The sequence below is a fragment of the Otolemur garnettii genome, unplaced genomic scaffold (genome assembly GCF_000181295.1).
Source record: "Otolemur garnettii isolate 467f Iridium unplaced genomic scaffold, OtoGar3 scaffold00224, whole genome shotgun sequence".
Lineage (NCBI taxonomy): Eukaryota > Metazoa > Chordata > Mammalia > Primates > Galagidae > Otolemur > Otolemur garnettii.
The window spans coordinates 1016331-1043494 of NW_003852619.1; the positions used below are offsets into that span (position 1 = coordinate 1016331).

The window sequence follows — 27164 nt, forward strand, 5'->3', positions numbered from 1 at the left end:
GTGGGAACTCCGACTGCACTGTTAATATTTATTTTTATATTTATATGAAACATATGTAGACAGATACACCTGAACCTTGTATATCTAGTATCCATAGTACATTCATTTGAGATAAGTCTCTAGTAATAGGGATAAGACATAATTCTACCTCCCTGGTGTTCTTTATGTCCAGTTCCATGTATCTATGACATAGTTGGCCATGGTTAGGGCTATCATTTATAACTTTTAACAGGGCCAGATTTCCTAATAGGGTGATTCTGTTATATTTTCAGGCATATTTTCCTATCCTTTACATAATTACACCACCTAAATTTCTAAGGCTGGAATTTCATAATGAATATCTCATTTCTTTGGTTTTAAAAAAAAGGCCACATTAACCAATTTGATGGAAGTATTTCAAATTGTATATAAAACCAGCACATTGTACCCCATAAATGCATCATTAAATGTACACAGCAATAATGTAATTTAAAAAAATAAAAAATTAAATAGTAATGGCAAATATACTTCAACTTCTGACTTGACTCTAATCGTAGAATCTAGACCAGGGGTCCTTAAACTTTTTAAACAGGGGTCAGTTCACTGTCCCTCAGACCGTTGGAGGGCCGGACTGTGGGCCCCATGACGAGTCGGCTGCTAAGCAGGACAGGCAGCATTGGCAAAAACACCTGGCAAGCCGGATAAATGTCCTACATGGGCCGCATGTGGCCCGTGGGCCGTAGTTTGAGGATGCTTGATCTAGACTGAGCAGGAAAGAATATGTGTTGCATTTGGTTACTGATGATTAGGAAAGGGAAGTGATGATATCAGTGTCAAGTATTTGCCCTTCTTTGTTACAACTATGTTCTAATAAAATGCAAATAACATAAGGGGGATAGAATATATTTATCTTTGTCACAGCCATGTATACTTCACTATGAATTATCTTATTACATGGTTGCTAGCTTAAATGTCTAAACAGAAGGAGGGCAGGTAATGTAAGGAGTGAAAGGGCTCAGATATATATTCTGATTGACTAGAATGTTCTTGGGACTTTAGGGAGCAGCCCCAATTTAGCCCCAGTCAATAGATGTCATATTATTTTTGCCACACCAAAGACTAAAATCATGCCCGGGACATAGTAGGTAAACAATAAATGCGGCAGCAAATGAACGAGTACAGACCTGGGGATGCCAGATCTTTCTACTTTTCAAGAGAAATGGAAATTTTATGCAGACCATAGGTTTTATGTAAAATATTTTAAGTTTTTAAATTTGTTGATAGCATTTAACAAGTGCTATGTGTACCAAGCAAAACCTGTCTAGTACATCAGATTCATTTCTGAATTCAAGTTTTGTTAAGGAGTATAAGACAGGACTAAGTTCCTGATTTGGAGAATGCAGTACAAAGGGAGACTGAGACTGTGGGCTTTAGTAATAAAACAAAACAGTGCTAACAGATTGAAATAGTAACTGAGCCCATGACCTTGGCCTCATTAGCAAGAATGCTACTGAGATAGTCAGTGAGTAATCTAAATATTTTTATTTCTTTCCTACCTACTCAAATCACAAAAGACATATGCACTATAATTGCCTATAAAAATAGAACAATATTCTTCAGTTTGCTATGTATACTAATAATGAATTATGTTTCTTAAGGGCAAAGCCCTATCCCTGAACTCAATGATATTCATTTTATCACTTTTGGAAGTGTATTTATTTATGACTGTCCATTGAATCTCTTATTTTTAAAATTTAGCTTCCCCCCCCGTTGATGTGTTTTACATTTAATAGTTCGTTGTTTCAAAAGACTAGATTGTTGCCTATCGGTATAAAGAGATATAGGCTGGCTAATCCAATAGCAGAATTTGGTCACGGAAACCAAACTAAAAACATACCAGACAGGAAGAGAAACCAAAGATACAAATGGTTTGTTTGGGTTTTGTTCAATCTTGGAACAAGCTGTGTTTTAGCCGTGACAAAGAAAGTATCTATTTGTACCATCTGGCTTTCAAATACTCCCACAGCCTCCTATGTTGGTAAATCTTAACCAGTGCCATCTCTGCAACATCCTATATGATAATATTTGAGCATGTACTATCATAGCCTAGAGTGTGAGGCTATGACACACTAGAGCATAGACACACTGAATGTGTCTAGCGTTTTACCACATTTTCCAAGTTGCATAAGAACATTCACCTCCAAAAATCCAAATACAGTAGAACCTCTATATGTTGACCACCCAAGGGACTATAAAAAAACAGATCAACATATAGAGGTGGTCAATGAAAGTAACTAGGCCTTAGTGCATGTGATGAATGTCCAGTTTATGAAACTTGGGTCACCTTAAGAAGGTGGTCAATGTATGGAGGTGGTCAACCATGGAGGCTCTATTATAGTTTGATTAAGTTCAAAAGTCATCTGACTCTTCAGCTATTTACAGACCTACTCAGGCTACCTTTACCACTATGGTCAAAGAGATAGAATGTGTATGTCTGTGTATATATATAGATATACACACTCACACACACACACAATTCTTGGCTCTCTGCTAGGTGGTAGCAGAACCACTGAACTATTTGCTAGCTTCAGAGGATTTTGGTTCAGCAGGATTCTATATCTGGAGATAGCACATGATCTTTAACAAAACCACTCTATTTCAAAAATTTCCACTTGCTTTCATAGCACAATATACTTGTTCCTAGTTTCTTGACAGGTGCTATTTCTCTCTCTGTATCGCTGTTATGCACTGTACAACTGGTATTATTTTACAAGCTTGGCTGCTTGTTATGAGTAAAACCCAATATCTTTTTTCTGTTTTCTTTATTGAATATTATTTTCATTTAATGCCACAATTTTATTAGTTAATTCTGCAAAGTATTTTCAGATATTATATATATTATATATTGTCAATCTAGTTTATATATAGATAATTATTTAATAAAATTAACTAATTTGAACATGTGCTATCATAGCCAGTAGCATAAGAACAGTTTTATTAGTTAATAAGAATTAACAAATATATATGATATGTGTATATATATGAATGATCAGCAGAAAATTACAGTGGGTTATCTTGAACCCTCTTAATTTCTTTATTATTGTCCCATAAAGTGCAGTAAGAACACCAAGGAAGGAGTTCTTTCTTTTTTTTTTTTTTTTTCAATTTTTTGGCCGGGGCTGGGTTTGAACCCACTACCTCCAACATATGAGGCCAGCGCCCCACTCCTTTCTTTATTATTGTCCCATAAAGTGCAGTAAGAACACCAAGGAAGGAGTTCTTTCTTTTTTTTTTTTTTTGCAGATTTTTGGCCGGGGCTGGGTTTGAACCCACTACCTCCAACATATGAGGCCAGCGCCCCACTCCTTTGAGCCACAGGCACTGCCCAAGGAAGGAGTTCTCAAGAAGCCTTAATGTGATCTGGGATTCCACATGGGTCTTGCCTATATGAATGATCAAATATAAAGTAGTGTTCTTATTTAAACGTCACCTATACTTTGGTGTGATTTGTTAATAGGTTTATGAGTCTACCCAGGAAAGAATACTTTATAGGATCATACCTAGCCAAGGATCTAGCCTTTTCTGAACAAATGGTTCATCTGGAAATTGCTCTTCATACCTAATCCTTTACTAGGTCTAAAACATATAGGAGAATCACAGTTTTGTGCTAAGAGTCTGCAGTCTGAAGTTCTGATACACTACCTTCTAACCATCTTCTAGCTTTTCAGCTTTCTAACAGCCCTGACTCCCCTACAATGTCATCAAAATCTCTAGACACTTGGGCCCAACTCTTGTCCCTATGCCATCAGCTTCCTCCCTCTATTTTTCTTTCCTTCCAAATTTTATCCTTTGGCTGATCACTTCCAAAACTTTATCACCAACAATGATAATGTTCGTATCCTTTTTGTCTTCTTGATGCACTTGCCTTGCAAGCCTCTTCACTGGTGCAAACAATAAATAGTTGTTTTTCACTTAATTACTCTTGTGGAAACATCATGTACTTGGTCTCTCTACCTCATCCCTTAACAAGTAGTTTAGTGTCAGGACCTTATTATGCTTTTAAAAGTTACTGAGCATGCCAAAGAGCTTTGGTTGGTATGGGTTTCTCTATTGATTATTTATTGTACTGGAAATTAATATATAACTTTTATATTTACTTACTGGATAAATATAAACCCTTACATTTTAACATAAATTATATATTTAATGATAATTATACAGCATTTTGAAAAATAAAAATAGTTAGGGGCACTGTGGCTAACTGTGCCTGTGGCTCAAAGGCATAGGGTGCCAACCCCATATGCTGGAGGTGGCAGGTTCAAACCCAGCCCTGGCCAAAAACCTCAAAATAAATAAATAAATAAAAATAGTGAGAATAGCAGCATTGTTTTACATTTTTAAAGATCTCTTTAATATCTGGCTTAACAAAAAAAAAAGGTGGATTTTTGTATCTGTTTTTGCGTGCAGACTCCTGTGATATCACATGCCATGCAAACTCTAAAAATCTACACTGTACACTTCTGAGAGACTTATAATGAAAATGATAAATATCATCTTCATGGTATTTTGAAAATAGTTTACTTTGTAAACTGAGACAGGGCTTGGAGTCCCTAGACCATACACTGAGATCCAATATTCTTTCTCCATCATTGAATGGTTTCCTTCCAGCCTTTCTAGTTGCTTCTTCCAAGTCTGCTTAGCAGATTCTTTTTCCTCAGGCTTCTTGAATATCAGTATTCCCCAGAGTTCCAGCCTTTGTGCTATTTTTTTCCCTTGGTGCCCTTAAAGGAAGATATGTCCACAGTTTCAGTACCAGATACCTAACAATGTATTAGGTATCCCTACCTATATGTCCATTTTCAACCTTAAACCTCTTCCTTCCATTTTCTATCTTGGCTAACAGCATTACCATTTACCGAGTCCCTAAGGCAGACAACAACTCTTTTCTCTCTTGTCACATCTAATCCATTACTAATTCAAGTGTGCTTTATCTTCTAAATACTTCTCCATTCCATCTCCTCCTTCTCTATTCCCCAAAGTTTATGCTCTCACTATCATTCACCTGCATTACTATTAGAGTCCTCTAATTTATCTCCATAACTTCACTGTTACAATCGCCATCGTACTGTGTGCCAAACAACCTCAGTACTGCTATTAGGGTGATTTTTCTAAATGTAAATCTGAGCAAATAATTTTCTTGCCTTAATGAAAAATCATAAAAAACTCTTTCCATTTGTTCTTGGAATCAATTTTGAGCTCCTTACTGTGGCTTAAAATGCCTTTCATGATCAGCTCCCGCTTGCCATCTTCATTTTCTGCCATCCTCCTGGATCCTTCATGATTTGCTTCTCTGGGTATATGTTTGTATTTATTAAAAAATATTGTATTCTTTCAATTCTCTATGAAGGAAGTATTGCTGTACCCCAAAGGACAAGTTTCGAGCCTGTAAGAAGCCACCCCTTAGTGTTGACTGAGATGAATCAGATTTTCTGTTGGAGATACTGGCCCTCCCTTCTCTGGCTGTTCTATATGAGAATTCAGTCACATTTCTGAAGTTTAAAATGAGTTAACCTGCCATCTGTTTAAAAACCATTGCTCTAATTTAGTTTATTCTTATTCACTTCAGAGTAAGTATAGCTTAACAACTTATGCAACGTGGGTCTAAAAATATTCACACAGCATATCTATATATGTCTTATATGTAATTTGGGTGGGGAGAAACTGAGTTAAACAGGGGCTAAATCTCTCCTTTATGCAACAGAATTCAAATTATTGATATTTACCTTAGAGTCATAGATTTTTTTGAGAGAGCATTTTTTTTGAATTTGCAAGATTGATTCTTGCTGTTCTAAAATTTCTTAAGCATGCAGAACTCCAAAATTACTAACCTACTATCCAGTCTCCTTTTATTAAGCCTTCCTGTAGATCTTTACCTATTTCACAGAGTCTCATTTTAATTTCTCTGCCTGGGCTAAGAAAGTGCTACATGAGAAATACTTAGTAGGGTGACTGCCTCTCCTTGAGACAATAAAATCATCTCTTAATACAAGATATGTGTGTAGTATCCACTACTTATTCACCCAAGAAATTATCTCTTACCTTATTTCTTAAATCTATAGCATGCTTGAGTTCCATGAAAAAAAAATTAAGTACATTATTTGTCTTTCATCAAAATGACTTTAGTCTGAGCAATAGGCGCTAACTCTTAACTCTGGAAATTAGTTGTATGTGACATGGCTTCAGCCTGGCATTTTAGTATGTTTTTTAACTTGAATTGGATTTAGACTTTTATTTATGACAGGTAAGAGTGCCACTTAACGTGGTGGGGATAAAACTTATGGAACATATTACACCAAACGGTGATATAAGATGAATCTATAAATCTTTTTAAAGAAGGATTCTGATAAATGCATGGATGGTAGCTTTATAATTAGAACAAAGTCATACCATGATTTTCCAGATCCCTGCTTAGAGAGATGGCTAGAAAGTTGATAGATTCATGGATAGGAGGGGAAGTCAATGCTAACACAGAAACTGCCTTTTTTTTTTTTTTTTTTTATCATGATTGGGTGCAAAAGAGTGAACTGGAAGAAGGAAGAAATGTTAAGCATGACACCCAAAGGATTGATGATGGTCTACAGGATAATGTAAAATGCTTTTTAGCATTGTATGCTGAGTCATTTCTCGAATGTTATAAACTATAATGCATTTTAATGAAAATGTGTTTCAACCTAGATAGGGCTTTCAGATAAAAATACAAAACCATCTGAGGGTCAAAACGCCACGGCAGAGAGAAATTAGTAGAACAAAGGCAAAGTGACAGCTATTTTACACCAGGCAGAAGCAAACAACAAACTCATTAGAGGATTCTTGTGAGACAGACATTAAAGCTCTGAAAAATTGTTTCAGATGACTTTGGAAAGAAGGAACACAAAAGCTATTTGTGGTGGGATAAATTGTATGCTCATTATGTTTACCTCAGCTCCAACTAATAATCTTCATAATAATCCTTTTCTGCTAATAACAATCACCAATCTTTATTTACATAAAGCAACGTCCTGGGTGTTTTACAAGCTTCGAACCATTTAATTACTAAATTATAAAAACTCTTGAAGAAGGTATTATCAACATTCCCATTTTATAGATGAGACAACTCGGGCACAGAGACATTAACGAAGTTGCCAGTAGTGTAGGTGAAAGAGCTGGGTTTTGATAAGCATGTTTATATTTAGGAAATATTGTGTGAGGGGGGCACTGTTTATTTAGATTTAATGGAAGAAACACAGTTTCTATCCTCTCCATTAAAAACGAGATAAGTTCTTAAATTTTCCAAAATCTGAACACGCCACATTCTATTTTCTTTCTTCGCTTTATAACGAGGTCTCTGCCCTTTCTTTGTGAGGAGGGTAAAATGAACACATTCCACTCTTCTTGTTCCATTGTTTTCAGCACTTTCTTATTCCACTGCAATAACAGTCCCAGAATGTAGGGCAATCTGGGCTAGTGTAAAGGAGGCAGAAGAAAGGACTAAAATCAATGTTACTCAATTTTGGTGTAGAGAGCAATGTGAAGTAAGCGTTTTGCCCGCTGGAATAGTTTCATCCCTGAACTTTGGATCAGAGAACTGTGCTCAATATTGCATCTTTTCTAATTCTGTATTGTTAATATCTATTCTGTTCAACTTTTTACGTGTGGGCCATATAGTATGTCATGGCAAGATTTACAGACTGAAGTTATTTCATCTGTAGAGTTTTAATGCTAGCTGAATCCCCTGAAGATGGCATAAATTGCTGCTAATTTCACGGTAACAGAAAATGATCATCCATGTTATTAACTAACTAGATATTGGGCCTGAGAGCCGAAACTCCTATTCCCCATTCAAAACAACAGCCCATTTGAACCCAGGCACAATGTATTTCTGTGAATTTCTATTACCTATCAGTTTCTGTTGTCTCCTATACAAACTGCTGACGGTAGAAAAACTTGATCAAAACATCAAAGATAGCCAGAGAAGCTGCGTTTGTGCCCTTCACAACCGTTGATGAAGTACCTTAACCTCGCCTTCTCCTCATGCCTTGCATATGGTCATCTGTCTTCCTGACTACTACTTCATATGGGTTATTTGTAAATTCAAGCAAATGTGCTTCTGACTGGCACTGATACATCACTGATGCCAAAATATTGGAGAGGATGAAGCTTAAGGACATATTTTTTGATTCAGATGGAAAATATTACAGATTTATGGGGAAGTGATGACAATAGCCATTCCATGACATCTTCATATAATCAGTACCTTTCCATGCCTCTCTTCACCAAATTTTATGATCTCAAAACTTTTTCAAAGGAATTATTTTCTTTCTGACCCATAGTGAGTAGATGTGGAGATGGGGCTGGTTGGCTGAACAACCCAGCTCTGGCTTTTCACATGCTGGATTTCCACTAGTTTCCAATGACCACTTACAGAGCCATAATGCACAGAATGTCTACTGATGTCCTACTGATGTCGATGTGATTTCCCCTAGTGGATTGAGGGCAGTACAGCATGCAGTCATTAGTATCTAAAGGTTAGGTATGATGGATAATAGAAGAAAATGCAATAGCAGAGAGAAATTTGCACAGGAAACAAAAGCAGTAAGTAGTTTCAGTGAAACATTTACTTGGGTTATACAGCAACTGCAAAGGGGGATGGAAAAAAAGTGACTATAGACTCAGCAATAGTCACGAATGAAAATGGTTTCATATTTTGAAATATAACACTTTTTTATTTCAACCACAGAGAGCCATTTAAAAAGCATCTTGTATATTACAGTTCTTATGTGGCATCTTTCACCTGAATGTCTATTTGTGAATTTTTACTCTACCCTCCTAAGATGGTCACCAATGTGGCACAGATGGGATAAATCAAAGAACAGATTTTTACTGATTTATTCACTATATGTGCTGCCTAAATGAGCACTCTACTGATTTATTCAAAGTCACATAATGTCTACTTAATAACAGAACCAGGAACAAAGTTACAGTATTTGCCATAAACATCTCATTACATTGAATGCATTCAACCTACTATGCTAGCATTTAGCCTGTTATTTCTGTATCTAAAAAGTCTCCCAGTAAATTATTTCAACAGATATCTTTTACCAATCAACTAATCTTAGTTTCACTCACCATGGCAAGGGATAATCTGGTATATCTAATTGAATTTATAATTTAATGAGAAATAAAAAGTCTAGAAGATTTATTTAGTAGAGTTAGAAGTAAACAAGCTGTAAAGTTTCCTGAAGTGCCAAAAGGACAGCAAGGCCTAGTGTTCAAGACCCGAAGTCATTCCCCAGTCCCTGGGCCAGGAACAGGTATGGCCTGCGGGGAATTGGGCCACAAAGCAAGAGGTGAGAAGCAGCTGAGCAAGCAAAGCTTCATCTGCATTTACAGCCGCTCCTCATCACTTACATCACTGCCTGAGCTCTGCCTCGTCTCCCATGCCTCTTACACCCTCACCCCACTTCTGGTCATTGGAAAAATTGTCTTCCATGAAACTGGTCCCTAGTGCAAAATGGCTGGGCACTGCTGCTCTGGAGTTAGTCAGATCTGACTTGAAGCTCAGGATCCTTACTTCTTAGTGATGTGATCTCTTAAACTCAATGGGATCTCTAGGTAGCATCTTAACTTTGCTATACCTCAGTTTTACAAAACACATATAACACTGAGACCTAGCCTTAAGAATTGCTAGAACTAAGTGAGCTAATGTACGTAAAGTGCACATCATAACTCATTTTTTTCAACCAACTTTTACTGACAGGGTTTGTATGTGCTGGGCATTGTTTTGGGGCTGGGATACAGCCATGAACAAAATGGTTAACTTTTGGAACTAGTGAATTTTAAAGGCTAACAACAATTTTAATGATATTAATGTTCATAATAATGATAATATTTAACATTTATGTGATACTTGCTATATTTTAGGTAGTATTTTAGGTGCTTTAATTATATGTACTCATTTAATTATCATAACAATCCTATGTTATAGGTACTCTTTTAAGCCCATTTATGGATGAGGAAAGGGAGGCCTGAAAGGTTAAGTAATTTACCCAAGGTATCTAATAAGTGGTAGAGATCTGAAATTCCATGCTCATAACTATTGCACTATTTTATCTTACTGCCACACCAAATTAATATGCCATTGTTTACCCTATAAAAAGGCAGTACTTTAAATCACTGAAATGTTCTACTTTTACTTATAAAATGAATGAATATATAACCTTATTAAACAAGTCTCAGAATATATGATAAACTGATATAGGAGTGGTCATCATTAATAAACTTAAACAGAAATATAGTTTTGAACATAGTTTATATACCAATTAATAAAGAACTTATTATTATTTGGATTTGTTTATACCAAGAGTTAAATCTTATATCTGAAACATTCTTTCTCTATACAGCAAAAGTTAATAGAAAATAATCCTTGAGACAAGAATCTATTTCATAACTAAAAAAAAAAATTGAAAGGTCCTCGGATGTATTTGAACTTCTCAAATTATTCCTTATTTTGAATGATTTCATATTAAAATCCTGTTTGAGTTGTAGTACATCCTCATCCTGACCTCCATCCCTTCAGCAGTATTTCTCATTACAGTTTATTACAAACCAAATAAACACACTTGTTGTGTTATCCTGAAATGCCTGAGATAAATGACACATTTTTTTCATATTATAGGGTAATATCATCCATGTTTACTAGAAGTATTATTCAAATATATTCAGATTGTGTGTTGAAAATATATAAGAGAGAATTGTGAGCATCAGCATAGGTTATGATCCTATTTACATCATTAGTAACTTCCTTACAAAATGTATCTATGTACTTACCACCCTCTGTTCTATGACTCCCACATAAAGTTGTTACATAAACTTTCTTATTGTTCACATATTAGGTAAATGAGAATTAGTCAAATGTACCATGGTAATTTATAACTATTAGAAAGTTTAAACCTCTTCTTCTCTACCCCTCAGAATCATATCCACTGGGTCTTAGTGGGTAATAAACTGGATTAAACCTGCAAAAAGTTACTAGTGATATACCTGGATAGATTTTGGTTTTTTATCATGATATTCTACTTATTTTAGAAATAGTGCTTCCCCAAAATACATGTATCTTAAGTGAATTTTCATTTTAGATGGGGGAACCACTCACGGAATGAAATTAATATTCAGTCAAAATAAAATGCCACTGAGAAAAATCAATATAATTTGCTATCAGATGAGGGTGACTTTAATCAGAGTGACTGAAGAACAACAACAATATTTGTCTTAAAAGTGGAAAGAGTTCCTTGTGACCATTTTCTGCTTTATCTTCCCAAACATAGTAACCACATAAATTTGCAGCCATTTACCTAGTGAAATAAGAATAAAGTCTTTGGTCACAGTATAAAAACCTGAATTCTTGGGAAAAAATTATCCAGTGAATTTTCTGATTGCTCCCATATAACGACTGCTTTAATGAAATTGCTACCTGAAAATTCAGTAGTAGTATTATTGTTTAACTATAATTTAAGAAGCTATAGCAGATTGGTACTTATGACTTCTAATGAGAAAACCATAACAACCTTTTAATTGAAGGGAAAATGGTTAACTACAGTAATTGCAATCAATAAGGCTGTGTTAGTAGTATAAATATTTCTTCTCAAACAGCATTTCTTACTCTCCTCAGCAGTATTTAAAGTAAGGAAGTGAAAAATCTAATTAGAAATTCATTTGTTATTTATAATATTAAGCCTTGGTCCAAATTGGTACATCCCCAAATTGAGAGAGAAGCCCCTACCACAAGTAAAACAAGACTTTGATTAAGAAGAAAACTGAGTCATAAAAAAGGCTTACCAATCACATAGGCTAGTAACAAGGCCAAAGTCACTGTGATTGCAGTGGCGCTCAATGCGGTGCACTTCCAGTTGCAGCACCTGTACGGTTTGTGAAAGGTAAAGGCAGGCCTGGAAAAGGTGCTTCGAGGAAGAGGCCTGGGAGGGGGTGAGTACACGGTATTGGATGTCAGAGGGTAGTTCTGACTGGCTGCACTGAAGATAGCAGAAGAACCAGATCCATGTTTGAACAGGAAATGCCTGCGAAAACAAAACCAAAGTTTGGGCTATAAAAACCAAGGCCAACTATTATAAACCCCCAAATTCCACGAATTGCTACCATTATGCTAGGACCAAACTCAGGGGTACCTGGAAGGGCTCAACACAATTTTCACACACATAAGAGATGCTCTAAATCGTCCCTGGTGTTCTCTCCCTTCTTTTCTCCTTTTTGTCTTTTCTCATTTAGAGCTTTTCTCTTTCAGACCTTTAAGGGAAACAAAGGAGTCCTGTGTTCTCTGACTTTCTGGCTCGTGAGGGCTAACATTACACATTTGAAACTGATTCCAAAACCAGAAAGAGATGTTTCACAGGCATTTGAGTAATTAGAGTAGCCGGGATACCAGAGATTTTCCTCACTAACAAATTTGAGAGTAGCTTTCACGGTCACATTTTCGCTCAACATTTTATTATAAAAATCATCAAACAGCCAAGTTGAAAGAATTTTATAACAAATATCTCTATATTCACCAACTAGATTCCATGGTTAACACTCCACTATATTGCATTTATCATTTATTTATCCATTTCTCCATTCCTCTCTCCAACTATCAGTCCCATCTTAATTTTTGAGCAGTTTTTGAAGTAGGTTGCAGACATCAGTACACTTGTCTTCACATATTTCAACGTGCATATAATTATCTAGAGTTTGTTCTTTCAACAGATTTTTAATGTAAAATTTATACACAATAAAATGCAGAATTTTAAGTGCACACTTGCTGAGATTGACAAATGTAATCACCTATACAAAAAAAGTCCTATCATCGTCCCAAATGTTTCCTACTATCTTTTCTAAGTAAATCCCTATTCCCACACTCAAAGACAACCACTATTCTGCATTTTTTCCACCATACATTTATTTTGTCGCTTGTAGAACTTCATACAAATGGAGTAGTGCTGCTATATGTTTGAATTACTATGGGATAACTGTTGACCATTCACAAGTATTATAAATACAGGCCTCTCATACACAGTAGTGATGAAGGGGTTGCCAGAAACAAATGAATGAAAGTGTATTTTTCTGCATATATTTTATACTTACTGAGTGCTAAGTGCCAAGTGTTGTACTGAACACTCGTTAGCACGTTGTCTGTCTTCACTTTAGGAAATAGGCTGTGTTATTATCTTCCTTATGACCGTAAGGAAATGGAGATCGAAAGAGGTTAACAACTTGCCTCAATTTACCTCACAGGCCAAAGAATGACAGAGCCAGAATCAGAGCCTAGGTCACTGGAGTCCCAAAGTCCTTATTTTTTGTCTTTTTACTTTTTTCTCTTCTGTTCTGTCCCACAACATTTTAATTGACAGATAACAGCTGCACATATTTATGGAGTACGTAGTGATGTTTTATATAGATACATTATTCAGCGATCATATTAGGGTAATTAGAATCTCTATCAGCCAAAGTTCTTAATCTCACCCACTCTACTGTACCACCTGGGGTGGTGAAATGCACTGCTAAACAAAACATATTCTAGTGCTACGTTTTAACATACAACATTATCCCCTCACTAAGCAAAAACTTAACATCACCTTGTACATGTAACATATGCTGGAAAGCATAACTTATTATTTTAAAACTGATTTCTAGCTTCCATATTTAAGGAAAAAGGTGTGTTTTAAAAAATGACTCTAAATACTAGCTAATGGAAAATAAACACAAGAGAGAATTTTGCTTTAGTATCATGAGGTTAAAGATTTCTCAAAGGGCTGGCTTGATGGGGGTGCAAATTCAGGTCTTTCTGGAGGGCAATTTGGCATTATGTAGCAAAAGACTTTAATCATTCTTTGAAGTACTAATTAAACTTATAGAAATTTACCCCCAGGAAATGCTGTGCATAACAATGTACATGAGAAATCATTCATGGCAGTGCTATTGAAATAGTAAAAATAAACACTCAAATGTCCAACAATTGGTGCTTCATTAAGTCAATTATTTTATAAACACTTCTTAATACAATACTATACAATTATAAACTGTGGTGCAAAAGAATATATATTCACTAAGAATAGTGTCTACAGATATTACCAAGTTAAGAAAGGCGGGCTTCAAAAGAGTATGGGCAAAAATATGTAATTTCTAAAAGAAAAAATACATACAGGCTTATGGAAAATAACAATTTGTGTTACCTTTGGATGATGGGGCATTTTATGAAAATTTCTGCCTCAGGTTTGGGTCGATTTTGTAACAGATCAAAAAGATTCATGGGTGTGGGGAAATGGGAAAATTCAGTGAATAACACTAATCACAGGACTAGTTGGTTCCACTTAAGTAAACACGATGTATTGAGCACCTGGAAGGACCAGGAACCAAGATAGTCATTTTATCTGCATTATTTTGGTCTTCATATGTCTATGAGGTTAACACTGTTATTCTTATATTCCATAGGTTGAGACCTGAAGAGTTTTTGTTAGGAGTAGAGTGGTGATGATACTTATCATAATTATGTTCATAAGAGGTGACATTGATAAAGCATTTCCCCTGCTCAGGGCTGGACAGGAACCCCATTTCCTAAGCCCAAGCAGGCCCACAGACCTGCTGGAACACAGACCACATTCCGTGGGCCCCAAACAGGCTCATAACAACCAGTCTGACTGGCCGTTCCACCTAAGCCGCCACCCCCTGAGCAGAGATCACACCCTAAACAAGAGGCTGCCTCTGCTAGGGCACAGAACACACCAGAAAGAAGACCACATTCCTACACAAGGGCAGTATGAAAATTAACTTTTGCAAGCCTCTGGTGCAAAACAGTTATGACATTCCTTCTCACCGAAACCCCCCTGCCTGCAGGATAGGAAAAGCAGTAATAACCCCCAGTCAGAAGGTCCACGGGAGCTACCTACTCAGGTCTTCTCTCCACTGATGAAGGTTATATCCCCCTCTTTTGTTTATATATATATATATATATATATATATATATGTTTTGTTTATATATGTATATATACATACACATACACACACACACACACACATAAAAAATCTATCCTGTTGCTTCTTCTCGGTGGCCCATGGATTCAAATTTCTGAGACCAAGGACCTGGCAGAGAAAGAGTTTCCAGCTACAACATGTGAGTGCTTACTGGTGCCAGGCTTTCTGCTAAATACGTCACACAGTATTGTATTATTAAATCTTTATAACAACTTTATTACAAGTAGTATCTCCATTTTACGGATGAAGAGACTAAAATATAGAGAGGTTAAATAATTTGTCCATGGGCCCATAGCTAGTAATTGAACTAGCTGAGTTTAAAGCACAGGCAGTCTGGCTTCAGAAACTCTACTTTTAACCAGTACACTACAGTACACTATACTAGGGTTATGCAGTTAGTCAGACACATTAAGAATGCGATTCAGTCCTGTTAAGGTACAGAAGCAGCAGGCTTTGTGCTGCATTTGGCATGTGGATGGTGTTGAATTGAGCCACACTTTTACCCTGTTCTCTTCTGGAATAATGACAAGCATGTGAGAATGCTAGCTACAGAAATCACAGTGTTGGAAGGGACCGTCAGAAATATCTAATAGCCCCAATCCATCATTTTGCAGTTAGGGAAACTGAGACCCAGAGAAGAAAAGTGACTTACCTAAAAATAACATAGGTAGTCAATGGCCTGGATGACACTGGAATCTGGGACTTTCAAAATAGACTATTTCCATTGCCCAGTGCTACCTGCTGACTACAGTTTTCAGCAGATTAGTATCATAGTATCAGGTTCTGATGCCTGGGTTAACTGACCCAGGCCCAACAAATATTATCTATTCAAATGATACTACATAATACGTGTCTATGCTGCTGTATGTTGGATATTCTTACAGCAAGTTTTAAAGACTATCTTAAATATTTTGGATGAATTAGTAAGCATTACAAAGACACTACCCTTTAGTTGATGAGATACTGCTAAAAGAAATATTGCTGCTCTCTCAAGGCATCAAGTTTATCCCCAGAATGAAGAAATAGTATATAAATAATAAGAACAAATATATTTTATTGACTAAGTCCCTCACAGCATCGTGCTCTTTCTATTTGATTGTGCTTCTTCTTTAAGGCTTTGAAATAATTTCCTCCACACCACGAAGAGGTAAGTTTCTTCTGTAATGTCTGGTTAACTCTCCCAGCCTGCATTTTCCCCTTTGGCCATCTCATTTACTAGTATGCAAGAAGTGTAGCACTTTACAGGCAGCACAGTTTCTTCTCCTCCCCACCCCTGCCCGATGGTTACTCTGGAGGCAGCCAAGTATCACTTACATATTACTGATCCTACATAGCGACACTCTGATATTTCCTAGGGGATAAAGGAGAAATGCAACAGTATGGGGCTCTTTTACTCAATGTGTAGAGATCAAATCTTCAACCCTGTGCATATTTATAAAAGACAACAATTGGATTTTTGAGACAATGTAAGTGGCCCAATATGTTGGATATTGATTTGCTTTGGTATAACGTTAAGAGGTGGAAGAAAGGCAAAGAAAGATAGAGAATCATTGGTTATTATCATGGCGATTGCAAGCAATAATCAATATCCCTGAGCTCTAGAATTTCATCCTGATGTACACCAAAAGATTCCCAAATGCAGGTTCGTAAGTAAAATGTTACAGCATAATGAATGAATTCAACAGTTGCAGCAGAACAACATTTAAACTAATTCATATTTGAATGGAATCCAAATCACAGTCCTTCGTGAGGGTAGATAATAAAATGAGTTCCTATAGGAAGGTTTTTGTTTTCTTATAAACAAGCTCAGATTAAGATTCTGTGCTGAAAGTGATCTATGCTTTGATGTGCCTCATGAAAAACAGCAATGCATATGCTATATATCGTCCTACACACTGCAGTACATTGTGGGAAAGGGAAACTAGTACCTAAATGTGTTTTCATAGTCCCTGAAAAAAAGTCGGCGCATAAAGACAAATGCTCAATGCTAGACTTTAGCTATGTGCTCATAAAATCAGATCATCTGTCTAAGCACATTGCTTTTCCCTGGGGACCCGAAGATATACTAAAATGTTGCTATCAATTTCATACAAGTAGGTTTTTTTTCCGCACAGCAAATGATAAAAATGCAGTTCAAGAGTTTATGTGTAAGTAGCACTCTTCTTTGCATCTGTTTTAATATTCAAGCTCAAATTTAAAAAGGAAAAGCAAGATATTGCCACAAGGAAATGGGCATATAAGGAAATTGGAAAAAAAAATATCTTCAAGAATGATGAGACCTAGTGGTGGTAAATGGGAATATAATAAATGGTCCTGTAAGGATTTTAAAATCATCTATAAAAAGGGGAAATGTACTCTCTCTTTTAAAACCCCTTATACTACATAATTCTGAGGGTATCTGTTGGCACTAAATAATGTGATATTATATGGCACTTAAAATTCTATAGGAAATAGACAGAAATCTACAACTTTCTAACAAGAGATGCATAAATAACTAATGATTTTTTTCTTCTACATCTCGTAAACATTATTATGAGATACATACATAAACTGTATTCCCTTAGATATAAGAATGTGACTTATTTTATACTCAATAAAAAGACTACAACGTGCTTCCAGTAAAAGCTGAGGTCAATTATTATTATTTTTTTTTTAGAGACAGTCTCACTTTGTTGCCCTCGGTACAGTACTGCGCCATCACAGCTCACAGCAACCTCCAGTTCGTGGGCTTAGGAGATTGTCTTGCCTGAACCTCCCGAATAGCTGGCACTATAGGCACCTGCCACAATGCCCAGCTATTTTTTGTTGCAGTTTGGCTGGGGGCTGGGTTTGAACCCACCACCCTTGGTATATGGGACAGTGCTCTACTCACTGAGCCACAGGCGCCACCCTGAGGTCAATTTTTTTAAAAGGAAGACTACAAGGTAAGAGGGCCAAATCATATTTAAATAGGTTAGTGTAATTTAGTTATCTATTGTTCTTTTAAAAGAAATTATTCATTGCATTTTTACTGTGGTATAAAACATATTACATAAAATTTACCATCGTCAGTATTTTTAAGTGTACAGTAGCATTAAGTTTATTCACATTGTTGTACAACAGATCTCCAGAACTTTCTTATAATACAACTGTGAAGCACTAAAACACTAGACTCACATTAAACAACTCGTCTTTTCTCCTTACCCCTAGGAACCACCATTCTACTATTTGTTTCTATGATTTGGGTTACTTTACATATCTTACATAAGTGGAATTATATGGTATTTATCTTTATATGATTGACTTATTTCACTTACCGTAATGTTCCCAAGGTTCACCCATGGGGTAGCATGGGGTAGAATTCCCTTGCCTTTTAAGGATAAATAATATTTCATTGCACGTATACACCACATTTTATCTATTTACCCACTGGTGGACACTTAGGTAGCTCCCACTTCTTCGTTATTGTGAACAGTACTTCTATGAACGTTGGTGTGCAAATATCTCTTTGGGATATGCTTGCAATTCTTTTGGATAAATACCCAGATGTGGGATTGCTGGATCATATGGTAGTACTCTTTATATCTTTCTGTGGATATTCCATGCTGTTTTCCATAGTGTTTGCTATGTTATAATCCCACCAACAGTGTACAAGGGTTCCATTTTCTCTATATCCTCACCAACATTATTATTATTATTATTATTATTTTTTTGCAGTTTTTGGCTGAGGCTGGGTTTAAATCCACCTCCTCTGGCATATGGGGCTGGTGCCCAACTCCTTTGAGCCACAAGCACCGCCCACCAACATTTTTTTTTTTTTTTACAGCTGGTGTGAGCTGATGTATCATGATGACTGTGACTTGCATTTCTCTGATGATTAAAGATGTTGAACATCTTCTCATGTGCTTGCTGGCCATTCATGTATCATCTTTGGAGATATTTCTATTTATAGGTATTTAGTCTTATTCTTCAAAAAAAATAAGAAAATAAAATAAAATGCCTTGGTGGATCCGCCCCATTTTCCTCTCTATCAAGAACACTTAGTTTTGCTTTGTAGAAAAAAGTGGTTACTACGAAAGACAACAACCTCAAAATCTCTAGTCTCCCCCAATAACTCTTTCCCCACACTCCTTTTAAGGACAAGTACTCCTAAGAAGAGTATTTATCTAAAATCTTCTTGAGCCTAATAGCATTGTCAGTTTGGACAACCTCTCAGGGTAACAAAATGTATTCCACTACTAACAAGTTCATAAAGTAAGGTTTCATTTGATTTGCTCTGGAATTCTTTCTTCCAAATACTAAATCATTATGTTCACACTTTTCCTCTAAATCTTATATGCCAAGTGTTGATAAAAAAAAATCTATGCTCTGACCATGTTGTTCATAATTTTTGAGAGTTTTTTAAAAAAGAGTTTTGGGACATCTATCTAAATCTTAATTTTCTCAGCTTAAGTCTTATTTCTATAATATATACTCAAATTAAAATACTGTATGGTCTAAATTGTTACTCTTGTGATTTTGCAAGTAGAGTAGTTAGTAGCTAAAGGTGGAGTTCTTTTTAAAACCTGTTTATGGCTATCATTCTCTCTCCTCCTTTATTCAGAAGCAGTATCTGCCCTACTTGGTCATATGTCTCTGGATTGCATATTCCTTGAGGGCAGGAAACAGGTCTTAATGTAGATTCTAGTTATTTGAAGATATTCAATGAATATGTATTTATTTGTGCGATTCTTTTGCTTCTTCTAAAAGGCTCTTGCTAACTGTGCAGAATAAATGAAGTTTGGGGACTCTAAAATAAGTATTTCACTTATGAGAAATTTTATAAGCCAAATATCTCTTGGCTTATAAAATTTCAAAATACAGTGATAAGCTTCTTTCACATAGTCTAAAATAAATAAATCAAAGAAATAGTTGATTCATATTTTATCTCTTTTTGTAAGGCTTTTTGGTAATGAATGAACTTATTTTAAAATACTAATAATTTAAAAATAATTGCTGTTAATGATAATGGCAATATTGCTGACCATTTACTGAACATCTATCATGTACCAGGCACTACACTAATATATATACTCTCTGTGTGTTTGTGTGTGCATGTTTCATGGAACCTGCACAATCACCCTAAAAGGTAGATGATAGCATCTGCATTTCATACGTAAGAAAGTCAAGGATCAGATATTAAGATTAAATATACTCCCTAAGATCACACAATTGGTAAGAGATAGAGTTGGGGATCAATTTCAATTTTTGTTGATTACTAGAATGTAAACTACATAGAAATACTGTCTGTCTTCTTTACTACTGTATCCCCAATATCTAAAATGGGGTCCAGCAAATAATAGGTGTGCAATATATATTTTTAAATCCATTCATGAATAGTAAAACCCAGCTAAAATTAACCACTGTGCACATATTAGCTCATAATATCACTTATACTGTTAATCATAAGGTAATACAATCTTGTTTTATTCTTTCTTCTCTCTCTCTCTCTTTTTTTTTTTTAAGAGACAGAGTCTTACTCTGTCACCCTGGGTAGACTGTCATGGCATCATAGCCCACAGCAACATCAAATTCTTGGTCTCAAGCAATCCTCTGTCCTTAGCCTCCCAAGTAGCTGGGACTATAGATGCCTACCACAATGCCCAGCTAGTTTTTCTATTTTTAGCAGAGACAGGGTCTCACTCCTGCTCAGACTGGTCTCCATACTCCTGAGCTCAAGCAATCCACCTACCTTGGCTTCCCAGAGGGCTGGGATTGCAGACATGAGCTAGCAATGGCTGGCCATTCTTCTTAATTCATAAGATCATCTGGTCTTTTTCTTTTCAAAGATGAATATATATAAACTTAGCATTCTAGTGATTATAATTTTTGTGGAAATATATCAACTCTTAAAGTTACAGAAGTAACCAAATGATATTAGGAGGGCACATACTTATCATCATTATGAAAGTGAGGGCATTGTTATATTTATTTGTTTAGAACATGAAGACATCAGAAAATTTCCATGCAGTAGTGTATTGGATTTTCCTGTATAAATTAAACATTCTGTAACTGGATGTTTAGAGATAAATTAGAACTAGGAGTGAGGCAGTAGATACATAAATGCTACCGAAAGAAAATATTCGATATTCCATAATGTTGGACCAGGTTGCTTTAATAGACCTACCCCAAATTAAAATAAACAATTTTGCTTCACTTCATAGTAATGCCCTTTCAAGTCACCTTTAATTCTTCTCCAAGTTAGACTTATGCTCTGTAGATCTAACTTTTTTTTTGTAGATCTAACTTTAATTTCAAAAATGATATTAAAATCTCTACACCAGTTGAGAGTAAATATCAAATTAATATTTTCTATTAATGCAAAATGTTCCTGTATGAAAAGGCTTGGGCCAACATATAAAAATTATTTACTTAGGAAAGTAAGCTTACCATTTTTTCATTCTGTTTATACACATTTAATAGTAATGTAGGTTTTGAGACCTGGTATAGAAGCTATAATCCTTTCAAATGAGAGAAAATGTGAAAAGCTATTGGTGGGTGAGGTTTCTCAATCCTCTTATGATTTCATACAAATTCTCTATGAAGAAATAATAGAATGTCACTCCATAGTTTTCAGTAGTTCATTCCCCAACAAGGACTACTTAGAATGGGAATGATCATGAGGCCTAGGAAAAATTGCGACTACATGTTTAAAACTAAAGCAGAGTCTAAATTTCCTAGGATTTAAAAAATTTCTTTATTTTATAAAAAAAACTCAATTACATTTCCCTTTGCAAAAACTGAAAGTCGGTTTCTAATTTTACTCACCAAAGTAACCTGCTGATTTTATAGAATTGATCTGTATTCGTTACTTAGATTATTATTTTTATTCCCTTTTAAGGGAGGGGAGGGGGTAATGGACAGAATATTATATACTTTGATTATCTTTTTATTCATCCTCATTTTCTATAGACCTGTATTTTCCTCCTTTATTTTATGAGCCAGTTGACATGGTATACTTTTCTGTATCATTTGTTTTTATTGATTGTAATCTACATTAGCAAGGACATTTTATTTAAAGAAAGAATGTTTCAAATTAGTTACAAGAAGAGAAAAAAAAGAAAGAAATACCTTCTTACTTTGTTAGGAATGTAAGAGTTCAAAGCAAGGCAGGGCTTAAAATAAAGTTCTTATTTCAAGCCAAAAAAACCCCTACCAAGTTAATCACAAAGGAGTACAAGAGGGACAGAGTCTAAGAGTTTCTCACTAAACTTTTTAGATTGAAAATCTAGATTATCATACCAATGCAACTTTTGAAAGATGTTGATAAATATTTGCCTTATATCAGCTTTCATTTCTCTAAAACTCTTACTCATATGTACCTTGTAAGTTCAAAGTAAGAGTGCTTTATAATGCCAAAGAAAAGAAAAGAAAAGAAAAGAAAAGAAGTGGGTGGTGCCTGTGGCTCAAGGAGTAGGGCACTGGACCCATATATTGCAGGTGGTGGGTTCAAGCCCCGCCCCAGCCAAAAACTGCAAAAAGAAAGAAAAGAAGGAAAGAAAAGAAAAGAAAAGAAAAAAAGAAAGAAAGAAAGAAGGAAGGAAGGAAGGAAGGAAGGAAGGAAGGAAGGAAGGAAGGAAGGAAGGAAGGAAGGAAAGAAGGAAAGAAAGAAAGAAAAAAAGAAAGAAAAGAAAGGCAGGCCATTCAAATCAGTCCCCTAACCTATCCAGTATAACATTTCTCTATAGGACAAGCTGGCAAAGGGTATAGCTATCCTGTAAAATATCAGCCTCAAAATAAAACAGGTAGCCTCAGGCAGAGACTGCCTGGCCCTCACTAACATCCATGTTCTTCTCCCATCCTGGGTACACAGACAGACTACATTTCCCAGCTTTCATTTCTGTTAAATGCAGTCAGGTGACCATGTCCTGGCAAATGCAATGCAAAGTATGGGCAAAAGTGAGATTTGACATTTTAAGGCTTGGCCCCCCAAAACTTTGCACCCTTGATGTTTAATCTCCTTCTTCATCCACTGGCTAGAAGAAAGATGACCCAAATATGAGTATAAAAGGAGCTCAGTACATTTATTCTATGGAATACTGGGCAGACATAGAAAATCTAAAGAGTTTGCAACCATAAAAGCATGTTAGATATGTGGATCATTGTCTCTCAGCACAGAGCACTAGACAAAGTATCCCTATCCACTATTCCCCTACTCCTGCTCCCCACTGCCTGCCTGCATAGTTAATTGGACCAGAATTGGATATCCAACCTCAGAGGCAATTGCATTCTCTCCCTCTTAGAAATCTAGACACAGAAACACAGCTAGTGAAGCCAAGATACAAGGTCCTGTTGAGTCAGAGCTGGAGTTACAACACAACAGGGAACAAAGAAAAAGAAATCCATCTGGACTCAACCTTAAGAAGGGAGCATATATGCAGAGAGAAGCAGCGATGAGACGTCACCTGGCCTCAAAAATGAAACAGAATGATGGAGAGAGATCCATCTTTCATTAGGTTTATCTGTACTTGTTTTCTTCTTCTTCTTTTTTCTTTTTTTTTAGTTTTTGGCTGGAGCCAGTGTCCCCCTCCTTTGAGCCACAGGCACTACCCTTGTTTTCTTCTTTCACTGTGAGATTATCATGTATCTTCAAAACAAAGTTTTAAAAATCTCATTGTCTCAAAAAAAATTTCCTTTGGTTTTGAAGGATTTTCTGCTCCCAATACCCAGATAATTTCTAAGACAATAAGCAATTTTCATAGAATTCATAGATATACTACAAGCAAAATTGTGTGTCACCCCTTCTCACAAAAAACCCAAAAACATATACAACCCCAAATCCCTACTCCACAGAAATCTGATCTAGAATAAAGTACATGGAAATCTTAATAGTAATTATATTTGGATGATTGAATTAGTAATTATTTTTCTTTGAACTTATCTGTGTCCTTTCTAATTTTGAAATGAAGGCCCACTACTTGTATAAGGTCTGTTATGACCTGGCCTCTGCAGGTCTGTGCATCTCACTCCTCATATTGTGTCCCATGCTCTCTCCGCTTCTGGCCACCCTGTCATGTGTCTTCCCAAATGTGCCATTTTCTTTCAGGCTTCTGTGTCTTTGTAAGCACATTAGCAAAGGACGATGGTAGAAGAGCTAGGAAATACCCCCAAATAGTGTAGGTCAATGTACGGCAGGGGAGAAAGGATAAATAATGAACACAGGGCAAATGAAGAGTACAGGAGAGAGAAAGGAATAGAACGAGAAAGGAAATCTTGTAGGTGAGTAGGTAGGTAGACAGATAGAAAGATAAGGATATATTTTCTAGAATAAGAGATAGTTAGTTGCTCCGGGATCACTCCGGCCTCCTTTGCTCTATGCTGTTTAGACCTGATTTAGATAAATAGTCAGCAATGATGCTGTATTTTTCCAGCTTTTTGCATCCCCAGAAAACAAGTCAATTAAGTATAGTACAACTGGGTATATATTCAATCTGTCAAAAACATATTCTTGCTTAAGATTCTCACATAAAAATGCAGGATATGACAAGATAATTTGGGATAAAATTCTAAGCAGAGTTGCCATTGTATTAAAAGCAAAGCAATGGGGGGAGGTGTACAGCTAAATGGATTTAGTTTAATGGTTTCCAACCAAAATTACATTATGAACCGGAAAATTATCTAAGCCCTCTAATAAAGGTCTTGGAAGAAAGGAATAGGAAGAGGGAAGTTAGGAAGGGAAAAAAGAAACTGTAGAAGTCTGAAGAGGCATTGAGTAAAAAGTGAGCAGGCGTTAATAGATTTTGCCTCATCAGTACTAGGACTAGGTTGGGAAACATTGAACAAAAAGTGTTTCTCAAACTGGGACAAAAAGAGTGTTTCTCAATCGGGGATAAACTAGCCTAAGGGCACCATTTGGTAAAATCAGGAGATATTTTTGGTTGTTACAACTCGGAGGAGGGTGCTATTGGCTTCTAGTGTGTATGGGCCAGAGAGGCACCAACTACCTCACAATGTACAGGGCAGCCCACCTCCTCAAGACATACACAATAAGGAAATATTCACCCCAAATGTCAAAGTGAGTGGCGAGGTTGAGAAACCTTTGATTGCAACATGCAGTTTTCAAGTATTGGACAGCTCTAGGCGGAGGCATTGGTCACTCTTTAAAGACTTCCAGAAAAGGATTTTCTTGTCATGTACTCATGCTCTTATTGTTCTCCCAAACACACGGCTGTTCCTCCTTGAGGCTATTTGCACTTGGGATTGGTCTATTATCCAAACACATACCCTGAATCCTAGGGCAGAGGGCAGAAACAACTTACTCATCATTGCCTCAAACATTTACCCTTGCTAAACGAACAAGGAAATCTTGGTAAGATAAGGAGAATAGAAAACATCATCTATTTTCAATTTTTAAAATTGCTTTTTAAATTGTACCCCTCATGACCCTGTCATGAGGCACAAGTCCAAAACCTGAACTACCATTTAAAATATGCAAAAATACATAATAGTAGCATCAATTGAAACAAACATCAATTCCCCTTAAATTAGGCCACCTAAGAAACAAATTTTCATAGTACTCTCAGAAAATTTGTACTGTGCTCTAAAACTCAGTAACTACAGTCCCACTTGAACACAAGTGAATTTGTGAAAACTAGGCCTCCTTCCACTGAAATGTATTCTCCCTGGTTCCCTGCTGTGTGGATTTGAAAACGCAGAAAAGAAATACTTTGGTTCACTTTAATTATTCAAGGATAACACAGGAAGAGAAACAAGGTAAGGTCAACGTCAAGAGTATAGTGATGTCATGCACTTCAGTTGACCTCATCTATATTTGGCAAATATAATATTAAACCTGAATTTACTTTCTCTATGAATCATTGTTAATACTTAGGAAAAAAATCAACATGGATTCAGAGGATTTGATATAGAAACGGTTGGCTGGAATGCAAACCTGTACCAGATATTTTTATCTGTCATCGTAAAGATAAAATGAAGTTATATTTATTTCATAATTAGAGTGAGAGTGATAGTATAAAAGGAAGATGTTAAAATTCTACTGCAGCTTCATAGTATGACCCAAGGCAAGGTAGATTTCTATATAAGGTGTTGCATCTAAAATCCTGTTTCTATGAAGTTTTTTTTTTAAATATTCACTAGCACCTATTGTGTATCTCAAAAAAAATGGCTTCATAGACTAGTTTTTCACTTGCTTAACACTGCCTCCTTAACTCTACTTGCCTGCCTTTATCCCTTCTCCCTGACAGATAGAGAAGTGCAGTGTCTTTTACATCTCCTTGGGCTACAGGAAATTCTGAAGGAATCATGACTATTTAACTGAAATTTATCTGACTTATTTGGGGACCTCATCTAGAAGTAGTAAACTTGGACTTAATTAGAATCCAATTTACTGGAACGTTCAATTGAGGTGGGCTCTTTCAGTGGAGGAATAAACAACAAGAAGGCCAGTTGCAGAATGACAGAGATTCTAAAGCCAGACAGGAGCTCAAATATCAGTTAGCTTCACTATTGCATCTGACTGTTGAGGAAAATGAGATTGAGAGGAAGAAGAAGATGTTATCACGGCCACATAGCTATTTAGTGGTGGAGCTGAACTTGAACTCAAGACTTCTAACTCTAAATCCAGGGCTCTTTCAACTGCTCACAGGAGACCATTCAAAATGTGCCAAGAATATCCTGGGACCACTAGACCACCTTTTGTTCATTCTACAATATCCTCTATTTCTAGACTACTGTACAATAAAAACTCACGTTTGAATGACAGTTCTGACATACCATAAGATTTTCAATTATAAAAGATTAAATTATGATCATTTGGCTTAAAGTGGAAAGTAGATTCATATTTAAGAATGATTTTCACCAAGAATGGCAATGTACAAAAAGTTCTATTTAACCTTAAGCTAATCTCCAAATCCAATTAACCAGAAACTCCCTAGTTTTCTGGGCATTTAGGTTCATCAAGATTTTAATATAAATAGAATAAAAACTAGATTATATCTCCAGGCAGGGAAACTTAACTGAACCATAAATATTCTCTGAAAGACAAAAGGGGATGACTTGGGGTTCTTTATATACCTGAGACAAATTGTTATAGTGCAGAGTATAAGATGAGTTGCATAGAGACTTGCATTCCAGCTCCAATTCTTGCT

General features: G+C 36.0%; 1 protein-coding gene across 3 annotated transcripts in view; it reads right to left on the reverse strand.

Annotated features, from left to right (window-relative positions):
* Window positions 1–27164, reverse strand: part of TENM1 (teneurin transmembrane protein 1) — a 596275-nt gene that overhangs the window by 337592 nt on the left and 231519 nt on the right. For all 3 annotated transcript variants that reach the window (XM_012812797.1, XM_003801898.2, XM_003801899.2), the window contains exon 5: window positions 11854–12092. In XM_012812797.1, the coding sequence (XP_012668251.1) occupies window positions 11854–12092 (239 nt within the window). The remainder of the gene's footprint in view (window positions 1–11853; window positions 12093–27164) is intronic.